Here is a 10,464-nt window from a genome sequence, read left to right as displayed (position 1 = left end):
AGCCGGCCTCACCAACACTACTTCCGTTGACACCCCCATGGAACTTAATGTGAAATATCGACGTGACGACGGGGAGTTTCTTGAGGATCCTACTACCTATCGGAAGTTGGTTGGTAGTTTTATCTATCTAACCATCACCCGACCAGACATCTCTTATGCTGTTCACACTGTCAGCAAGTTCATGCAAGCCCCGAGGCATCACCATCTCTCTGCCGTTCGCCGCATCATTCGCTATATTCTTGGCACACCTAGTCGTGGCTTGTTCTTCCCTACAGGTTCTTCTCTTTAGCTTCAGGCCTATAGTGACGCTGATTGGGCTGGTTGCCCAGACACCAGGAGATCTACTACTGGCTAGTGTATGTTTCTTAGTGATGCCCTTATCTCTTGGAAATGCAAGAAGCAAGACCACATCTCCAAATCATCCACTGAGGCAGAGTATCGCGCCATGTCTGCTACGTGCTCCGAGATCATTTGGCTGCGTGGTCTCCTCACAGAGCTTGGGTTCAGTCCACTTCATCCTACTCCACTGCATGCTGACAACACAAGTGCCATCCAAATTGCAGCCAACCCCGTCTATCACGAACGCACCAAGCACATCGAGGTTGACTGTCACTCCATCCGAGAAGCCTATGATAATCAGGTTATCACCCTTCCACATGTCTCCACTACTCTGCAGATTGCCGATATCTTCACCAAATCCACGCCACGTCAGCGCCATCATTTCCTCGTTAGCAAATTGATGCTTGTCGATTTACCAGCATCAATTTGAGGGGGGATGTCAAAGGAAATCAGATTTAAATGCCAGCAGATTCTTTCATTAATTAGATACATGTATATGTGGTAGGTTAGCTATAATTAGATACATGTATATGTGGAAGGTGAGCTGTTTTTAGGGGCTGAATATAAGCCTGTGTTCTTTCCTAATTAACTTGTATTCTGTCCATATAATGGGCAATTCTCGATGAATAGAGATACATTTTTTCAGAAAGACTCTAAATTGTCACTACTAAGCGAACCTTAAAATTAACTGAGTATACTCTATGATCTAAGTATACCATAATATTTTAATCAAAATGTAAAATTAACTAAGTACACTTTATGTAACTACCAAAAATACCCTTATTACACCATAATACCTCTATCACACAAAGTAAAGAAACAAAATCGAAAGCCTTTGGAAAGAAAAAAGAGAAACATATCCCACCAATAGTCGGTTCCTCCCGCAACAACCACAAAGTGAAAGAAACCAAATGCCAAATTGTTTCATTCAGCTAATAGCTTGTATACCTTAAACGCCAAAGTCTTACCTGCACAAAAACCACGAAATTAACTGACCCAAACAAAATATCACCTCAATTGCAACCACAACCATGTCTCTAGAAAATTATCTTCATGTTTCTTGTCAACATCATCAGTATCCTTGTCTTTATTTTCAATATGTTGCCAACCATCATCTACAATAAGGAATTGAGGAGGCAAGACAATAATTCAAGTTTAGCAGATAAATAGACTCCTCCAAGTTTGAAGGCAAGACAATAATTCAACGCAAGAATCAATTCAAGTTCAACGCAGGACCTTCGAACACCTTCTTGTCTGATTATGATTGAATATGTGGCAAATAAAGTGTATTTATTAAAATTATATTTGTTTCACAATTCAATATATCTTTTTTGGTTATTTTATATTATGGTAAATTAGATAGTTGGTAGTAGGATGTACTCAGTTAATTTGAGGGTTTGTTTAACAGCACTTTTAACTATTATAGTGAACAAAAAAAAATGCGGATTTAAATAGAAAAACTCAACATTTAATACCCAAAACTTAAATCCCTAAGAATTTGAAATCATCTCTCTTAAAATGTCTCCTCATCAACGGTGATTTGAGATCTAAACCGAACCTGCCTACCTCAATATCAAAATCTTCAATTGTTTCTCTAATATAAAATCCTAAAACCAAAAATCAAACTTTAATATATTTTTTTTTTTGGTCAAGAATCAAACTTTAATATAAGCCAACAAAAATGACGTAAAGACTTGATGAAGTGGCATACAAGCCGCTATTGTACTGTAACGGCAGCATCTTTAAAAGTTCGAGAAACAGTATCTCATTTATGTTATCTCAGCCTCGCAGTCTCATGGGGTCTCAGAGCTCCACAACAAAACGTTAAACGTGGCAGTGGCATTACCAACAAAACCTCCAATCGAAACAAGACAAAAAGAGATAAAATGCCCACCACTTTATACGTTTTCCACCACACACTGCCAGGCACCACCAGCAGTTTGGTCTCGACTCATTTGCTTCTGAAACCCAACAACAATGGCGGAGATTGAAGATGAGGAGAAGCAGCAGATCAAGAGCCTTGGCATAGTGGTGCCCAACCCAAAACCCAACAAGGGATTTGCTTCAAAAGTCGTGGACTTGATAGAGAATCTGATTGTGAAGTTAATGTATGATCCTTCTCAGCCTCACCACTATCTTGCTGGCAACTTCGCTCCTGTTCTTGATGAAACTCCTCCCACCAACAACCTCCCTGTCATAGGCTCTCTTCCTGTAACTCTCTCTCTCTCTCTCTCTCTCTCTCTCTCTTCGCCGCCCCGAACCACCCCCCCCCCCCCTCTCTCCTCATATGATCAAACTCTCTGATGCTTAATTTTTCCATGTGCTCTCAATTGCCAATGCCATGCCATGTATGAATTACAGGAGTGCTTGAATGGAGAGTTTGTCAGGGTAGGCCCCAACCCAAAGTTTGCCCCAGTTGCTGGATATCACTGGTATGTCTTTTTTCCGTCTCTCTTTTCTGGGTCTCTTTTAATTTATGGAAATAAATTTCAGTGATTCTTAGCCATGTGGGTTTTGTGCTGATGCCCCTTGTTGCTCCCTTTGCAGGTTTGATGGAGATGGGTGAGTCCCCTGCTTCTTTATTCACAGCCTTATTTGAATTCGAATCTTTTGAACAATTATATGTTGGCTGATTATTTTATTGAATTCAGTTTTCATGTTAACAAGTGGGATAGAAACATAAGTAAATAGTTTCTGTTCATTAGCCATGTCTCTGGCGAATTAGTAGAGTGATAGATGTGATCCAGCATTGTTTTATATATTTAACATTTTGCAGTATGGTTCATGGTATGCGCATCAAAGATGGAAAAGCAACGTACGTCTCCCGCTATGTTAGGACATCCCGTCTTAAGCAAGAAGAATATTTTGGAGGTGCTAAATTTATGAGGGTATGTCAATAACACCACTTCAGCTGTTGCAGTTGCAATTTTAGATTAAGTGTGTGTCATAGATGTTTAGTTCGGATATTCCATTCTTATGTTCCTGAATATGTCATTCCAGATTGGAGACCTTAAGGGGCTTTTTGGCTTACTCATGGTTAACATGCAAATCCTGAGAGCAAAACTGAAAGTATTAGATATGTCTTATGGGAATGGGACAGGTAGGCTGTTCTTGCGCGCAATGTTTTTGAAATGCAATAACAACTTCTTTTCAGTACAATTCTGAACTGTCACAACTCATTGACTGTAATGCCTTTGATGCACTGGTATTTTAATAGGAATTTAATCCTTGTGATCCATACACCATACTTTAGCATGCATGGACATCAAAGTTTTGAGTATTTAATATTTTATCCCCTACACCTTGGTTGAAAACTTAATGACATAGTTGAAACTGTGTGCATAGTTTTCTGTTCAATTTGAAACATTTATGAATTTTGTATTCCCCTTGCAAATGTATCCTTGAAATCCTGGCGAAGTAGGAAAGTATCTCCTGTTACTTGCCTAAGAAGCAGTATCTTTAACTAACCATTTCCTACCCTTTTCCAGGTAATACAGCTCTCATATATCACCATGGGAAGCTTCTAGCTCTTTCAGAGGCAGATAAGCCTTGTAAGAACTCATCCATGTTCTTGCATCTACTTTTCAATTTCAATCAATTCGATAATCTATTGGGATGAAAAGATTAGGGGAATAATTTTTGTTCATTTTTCTTTGGATTTCACCACTGCTTTTGATGCCATAAAGATGTAACTGATGTTTTTCATGGTTCAGAAAAAGAAAAGAACATAAAAATGACAGCCTTTGTATTGCGTCCTATATCTTTGTGGGCGCTCAAATAATAATTTTACTTTTGTTTATTTCTAGTGTGGAAATGAAATTGTTTATGTTGCATTATGTAGATGTCCTCAAAGTTCTGGAAGATGGAGATCTGCAAACAGTTGGCTTACTGGATTATGACAAGAGACTGACACATTCCTTCACTGCTCATCCAAAGGTTGACCCATTCACTGGTAAGCACATTCTTATAGAAAGAAATTTATTCTGCCTTTATAAGGAAATTTTCCTCTCAACTTATAATGTACCTAATGCAGGCGAGATGTTTACATTTGGCTATTCACATACTCCGCCATATATCACTTATAGAGTTATTTCCAAGGATGGTTTCATGCATGATCCTATACCCATAACAGTAGCAGACCCCATCATGATGCATGATTTTGCAATTACTGAGAACTATGCAATTTTCATGGATCTCCCCTTGTACTTCAGACCAAAGGTATGGAAGCTTCAAAATTAGTGTTTTTTATTAATTTCAACTAGTTATAGAGCATCCATTATGTAAAGATTAATCACCAATAAATTTGAGCATGCATACCAACCAAATAATCTTAAAACTGATAGGCAAAGGGTGAGAGGTTGGAGTTGGAAATGAGGGGGACCAAATCTTGGTTTTCTATGCATTGTGGGGCTTGTCACATTAGAGTTAAAGATTTTAGGATCAACATTACTTAACATATTAATGGTACTTGTTCAAAAAATATACCCTTTTTTGGAATTTTTTCGGTTTTATACATGTAAACCAGCAGTGGCTCATGGAGATTGGGCGTGTTGTTTTAGCGTGATGTACATTGTTAGGACTATTTCCTATCGACTTAAGTTCCTGGAACAATGGATAACTTAACAATAATTATTGAGCATCAAACTATCACATAAAATGAATCTTAACATGTTACTACAAAAAATTTCATGTTTCCAGGAAATGGTGAAGGAAAAGAAGCTGATATTCACATTTGATCCTACAAAAAAAGCTCGCTTTGGTGTACTTCCACGGTATGCAAAGGATGAGTTGCTAATCAGATGGTTCGAGCTTCCAAATTGCTACATTTTCCATAATGGTGCGCATATTTTCTTCCTATCTTAATGCAAGGATCAATGCCTTTGAAACAACTTTTGTTTTTTCGATTAAGTTTTCCAATAACTCTGCATTCTATTAACTAAAATTGGTGAAGCTGGTACACAGCCGAAACTGTTAAATAAGTGCTGCAATTCCTATGGTCTATCCTGCTTTTGAAGCATTACTAAGATTCATCTGAGGAACGTGCTCACTTCTGCTAAAAATGTTGTAAATATTCAATCCTGGCTACTTGGAGTTGGCTAGGTGGACCTATTCGTACCAATATGCTCTACGTAGGGTTATACCTACTCTCTTTTGCTTCTTGAGGCCTTAACCTGCTCTCTTCCTATTAGTTCTAACTGTCTGCCTCAGGCTGCAGCATTGCTGGAAGCTTGAAAGGAGTAATTTGGTCTTCTTTATTGTGCTGGAATTTCTTTGGCAATCAAGAGTTTTGGTATTCTTCTTTAGTTTCATTCATATTTTCTTAATTCGGTTTTTCTTCTTGGGCTCCTTAGAGTAGTACTTGCTCTAGTTTCCGGATTATCCTTCAATTCCTCTAGCTGGAATTTCAGACCTTCCAAACTTCTCAAGGCTTACTGAAGTTATTTTAGTCCCCCTGCTCTAGTTATTTTACTGAAGTTATCAATTCCTCTAGCTGTTCTAGTCCCATAGAACTAAACCAACTAACCATTATGGATTTTTGTTCAAATGTGTAACTTGGTATGGTATAGTTAATGTCGTTTAGCAATAAATAAATGTATGTGATCTTTCATGGTTGGTGATTAAGCTATGCCTAAAGCTTTTTACTGTCTAAATTCAGACTGTTTTTGTGACTTCATTTTTTTTATAGCTAATGCTTGGGAGGAGGAGGATGAAATTGTTTTAATCACATGCCGCCTTGAGAATCTAGATTTAGACATGGTCAATGGGCCTGTCAAAGAAAAGCTTGAAAATTTCAAAAATGAGCTGTAAGAGATTTTGACCCGTGTTACTAATGTAAATTGCTAATAGACGTGATGGTGCTTCTGACTGTTCTAACTATTTTCAGGTACGAGATGAGATTCAATTTAAAAACTGGTCTAGCATCCCAGAAGAAACTATCAGAATCAGCTGTGGATTTTCCCAGGGTGAATGAGAGCTACACTGGCAGGTATGCATCTCCTGTCCTTGCAGGGAGATTTCTGGATTGAAAAGTAAAAATATATACATATATGTGTGTGTGTGTGTGCGCGCGCATGTGTGTGTTTGTATGTGGTACTATTGCCATCATTTTGGAAAAGCTAGTGTAATATTCATTTTCACTTCTTTTCACTAATTAACTTGTGTGAAAGCAGGAAGCAGCGTTATGTGTATGGAACCTTACTGGACAGCATTGCAAAGGTGACAGGGGTAGTGAAATTTGATCTGCATGCTGCACCAGAGCTTGGAAAAACAAAAATTGAGGTTGGAGGAAACGTCCAAGGCCTCTATGACCTGGGACCTGGCAGATTTGGTTCTGAGGCTATTTTTGTCCCTCGTGTTCCTGGAGTTACCTCTGAAGAAGATGATGGCTACTTAATATTCTTTGTACATGACGAGAAAACTGGGTAATATTTTCATCCCTCACATTAAAAGGGACTGTTTAGTAACACAATGCTCTCTCTTAAAAATTGAATCTTAAATTCCATACTCGAAACAAGCATGAGTCTCAGTTTAACTCCTGCTTAATATATATTGTCGATCTTAATGTCATCACTTTTATTATAGCTATGGTGCTTTACAAGTAGAGTAAACTGGGTTTACCAGTGGTTATGCAGCTTGCATTTGGAGTTGAATTTTCTTGAGGACAGACTGCAATCTAATCTTGAATTTTCACCATGCAGAAAATCATCAATCCATGTAATTGATGCAAAGACAATGTCATCTGACCCGGTCGCAGTTGTTGAATTGCCACATAGAGTTCCATATGGTTTCCATGCCTTCTTCGTCACAGAGGTCAGTGCCACTTCAATTGTTCCTAAGATGCATTTTTAATTTTTAATTTGATGTGCATCATGCAATGCACAGATTGACACAACTTTGGGATGCAGTGTAATTTTCATTTTACATTTAATTGAACTTAAATCTGCCTTCTAACCCGGTGTTCTTGCGTTTATATTTCTCCTGTCGCCTACTTTATAATTCCTTTTTTTTTGGTAGTATTTCTGATCCAAATTACGGTTCCTTGAACAGGAGCAATTGCAAGAACAAGCAAAGCTCTAATTGCTCGATCATTGAAAGAACCTGTGCAAGAGAAAGGCAGAGCTGTTTAAATTGAACCTGTTGTGTAGATGGTGTGCTTCACATCTCCACCAATAATACATGTATACAAAGCATTCCACTGTGTTTAATTACTTGGACACAAAATAACGCACATCAATGGCGTTATATAGTGCCCCCACCGTTTTCCCTTACATGACTTGAAGGCATTTTTATTGAGGAAACCTTTCTTAATAGCAAGGGGTTTGTTTTGTTGCTTTCAATGTCGATAACAGCAGCAGAATTTGTTGTCCATGATAAATCTCACAAATGAGATAAGAGAAGTTTGCAAAAGCTGGTTGTGGACAAGAAGAAAAATTCGACATAAACCGTTCAATTTCCTGTGGAAGCTGTTCATGACAGAATTGCACAAATGTGGCAGATATATAAGGCTCCAAATCTAAAGGAAAAATGTAGCCATGACCGAAAATAGTTAATGGTCACAGTTTTTGTGATTTGAGGAAGGAATGTTTGCCCTTTGATTCACTACAACCTAGAAGAATTCGTTATTCATGCTTGCCCTTTGTTCTTTTTTGTCGAAAAATAAAGTTCTCCACCGTAACAAATCGTCCGGTAATATCAATATGATCAGTATATGTTGTCAATATTGAAGGAAGTTGAAATTTCACTCCAAAATCAATTGGTGATGGAGAAATAGCCTAACTCCTTACAAATGCAAGCAAACACTCTCAACAGTCCCCGCACGTGTGGCGAACTTTCAAGTGTAATACATGAACAACACATATTGAGTGACGTAAGAGAATGCGTGGCTATTGGACCCAACACATGAAGCGTTACTAGATTCCAACCCAAAACAAATTGGCGATGTATAACCCAACTCCTCATAAATACAAACTCTCACCAATTGTAGTGAATCTCACTAATTTCTATTTAAAAAGTATGCTACAGTAATACTGGTATTCGAGAGCATTTCGAGGTGGAAATGAAACCCACCCGAAGCTAAAGCTGCTTGTTAATAAAATTCAACGACGAATTCACATATGCAACAGGCAAAGGCAAATAGTTCAACAACCATTACATACCGAATTACCTTTATAATAATTTATTTTTCATTAAAGCAAAATGTCTAAAATTGAAGTATAACGTTTTTAAAGTTAAAAATGCAGAAAACGGTGAGAGAGGAAAAAGAAGAAAATCCCTCAGAAAAGCCTGATTTCAACCTGGAGAGCATGAAAGCAAAGCAATTAAGAATGGCTCCTCAACCTCTGCAAATTACTAAAAATGAGCTTTGCACAAGGGAGCACCAATCTTTTAACTGCAATTTCATGCAAATTTCTCAGATTACTAAATTTATCATCATTGGGACATTTTTGTTTAGTATAATGCCGAACACAGAGAGAGAGAGAGAGAGAGAGAGAGAGAGAGAGAGAGAGAGAGAGAGCAGCGCTGTTGATGATGGATGATGGAGGCGAATGGTGGGTGTTTAAGGGTTTTGTTTTGTCGTGATTTACGGTGATATATAGCCCTTGGCCCAGTAGTGCTTTGGAGACCTTCCGATTTGGGTTGGGCCATTGTTGACAGCTTTGAAACTTTTCTTGGAACCCAACTCACAAAAAATTTATTTTTATTTTTGTATACGAGCAATATTTATAGAGGGAGAAATCGAACCTAGAACTTCGAGTGCAGAATAAATACTCTTAACCACTGAACTACTTTCCATTGCAACTTTCTATTTATTTTTGTTCAATGAAAATTTTAATATTGTTATAAAATAACCTGGAATATGTATGAATATTGAGCTGCACGTAAAGTAAATGGGACACAGTATTTAACGAGGTTCGGCTATGCCTACGTCCCCGGAGAGCAGCAGTAGTAACTTTTCCATTATGTAAAATAATAGGGCTACAACTTTAGTGTTTACAATATATGTGGCTCACTAATTTTTCTCTCTTGGAGAAATTTCTCTCCACTCTATTTTTCTCTCTACTTACTCACCCTCTTTCTTCCTTCTCTTCCTTTCTTTCTTTCCTCACTCATTCTTCTCTTCATTTTGGTGTGTCTTACAAGTGAATGAGCAAGCCTATTTATAGGCTAAGGTTTTGGTAAAATACAGGGAAGGGAAGGTTCCTGGAAGATGCAAGGAAACTTCCTGAATTGATAAATACAGGGAAGGGAAAGTTCCTGGAAGATGCAAGGAAACTTCCTGAATTGATAAATACAGGGAAGGGAAAGTTCCTGGAAGATGCAAGGAAACTCCCTCTGTGGGCTCCACCTTCAAACTTTTACAACACTCCCCCTTGGAGACCACAAATGATATGGAATATGCCTCGTTAAAAACCTTGCCAGTAAAAACCCAGTGGGACAAAAACTGGTCGAAGGGAAAAGAGTACATAATCACATGTAACATAAAATTCTGTGTATATTGAAGCGCGTGCGACACTGCCTCGTTAAAACCTTGCCAGGAAAAACCCAGTGGGATAAAAATCTGGACGAAGGAAAAAGAGTACAGTGTGTAAGGGTCTGTATTGACAGCACGCTCCCCCTGATGTTTGGCAAAATATCTTTAAGCCATACTGTTAATCATCTGTCTGAATATCATAGTTGACACTGCTGTTGTGAGTCAATAGTGTATGAAAGTCTTTATTAATACCATGCTCCCCCTGATAAATATCTCCCCCTGAAAACTTCATGACTAGCTTTTTCCAGTAAGCGACCATAGAGATTTCCTGAGGCCGCATATCTTAGAACACTTGGGCTATTTATAAGTTCACTAAAAAAAAATATGCCCGTATATGGTGTTATGCTTAGATAGCATCAAATATACCTCACATCATCCCAAAATGATGGTGATGGAGTTGAGCCCTATTTGGAAAATATGATGTCCGGTCCAATATACTTCCGGAAAATCATTAAAGTGTCCAACGGATAATCCTCATAAAAATACTTTAATACTTTCTTAGTATAAGCAAGAATCTCGTTGGCATAATGCTCGATCGAGACAAATATTTCATGAATTCTGCAGAAGCTTTAATGTGTTGCAATCACATTATA

At 38.0% G+C, this 10,464-nt stretch overlaps 1 protein-coding gene across 1 annotated transcript; it reads left to right on the top strand.

Annotated features, from left to right (window-relative positions):
• LOC18786377 (carotenoid 9,10(9',10')-cleavage dioxygenase 1) lies at window positions 2,021-7,913 on the top strand. Its single transcript, XM_007220597.2, has 14 exons — window positions 2,021-2,550; window positions 2,701-2,771; window positions 2,887-2,901; window positions 3,116-3,227; window positions 3,340-3,439; window positions 3,828-3,890; window positions 4,181-4,291; window positions 4,373-4,557; window positions 5,038-5,176; window positions 6,026-6,143; window positions 6,224-6,325; window positions 6,510-6,761; window positions 7,038-7,149; window positions 7,387-7,913. Exons 1-14 carry the CDS (start codon window positions 2,317-2,319, stop codon window positions 7,414-7,416), a joined length of 1,644 nt encoding a protein of 547 aa, XP_007220659.1. The 5' UTR covers window positions 2,021-2,316; the 3' UTR covers window positions 7,417-7,913.

Source organism: Prunus persica, chromosome G2, assembly GCF_000346465.2.
Source record: "Prunus persica cultivar Lovell chromosome G2, Prunus_persica_NCBIv2, whole genome shotgun sequence".
NCBI lineage: Eukaryota > Viridiplantae > Streptophyta > Magnoliopsida > Rosales > Rosaceae > Prunus > Prunus persica.
The sequence above is the reverse complement of the archived record's forward strand: the minus strand, read 5'-3'. Positions and strand labels throughout refer to the sequence as shown.

What these genes read in the sequence shown, in the direction of transcription:
- LOC18786377 (XM_007220597.2), top strand. Translation starts at nt 2,317, where the DNA reads ATGGCGGAGATTGAAGATGAGGAGAAGCAGCAGATCAAGAGCCTTGGC. An exon ending in GAGGTGCTAAATTTATGAGG is followed by an intron (nt 3,228 to 3,339) that starts GTATGTCAATAA and finishes ATGTCATTCCAG; the next exon opens with ATTGGAGACCTTAAGGGGCT. An exon ending in TTGCTACATTTTCCATAATG is followed by an intron (nt 5,177 to 6,025) that starts GTGCGCATATTT and finishes TTTTTTTTATAG; the next exon opens with CTAATGCTTGGGAGGAGGAG.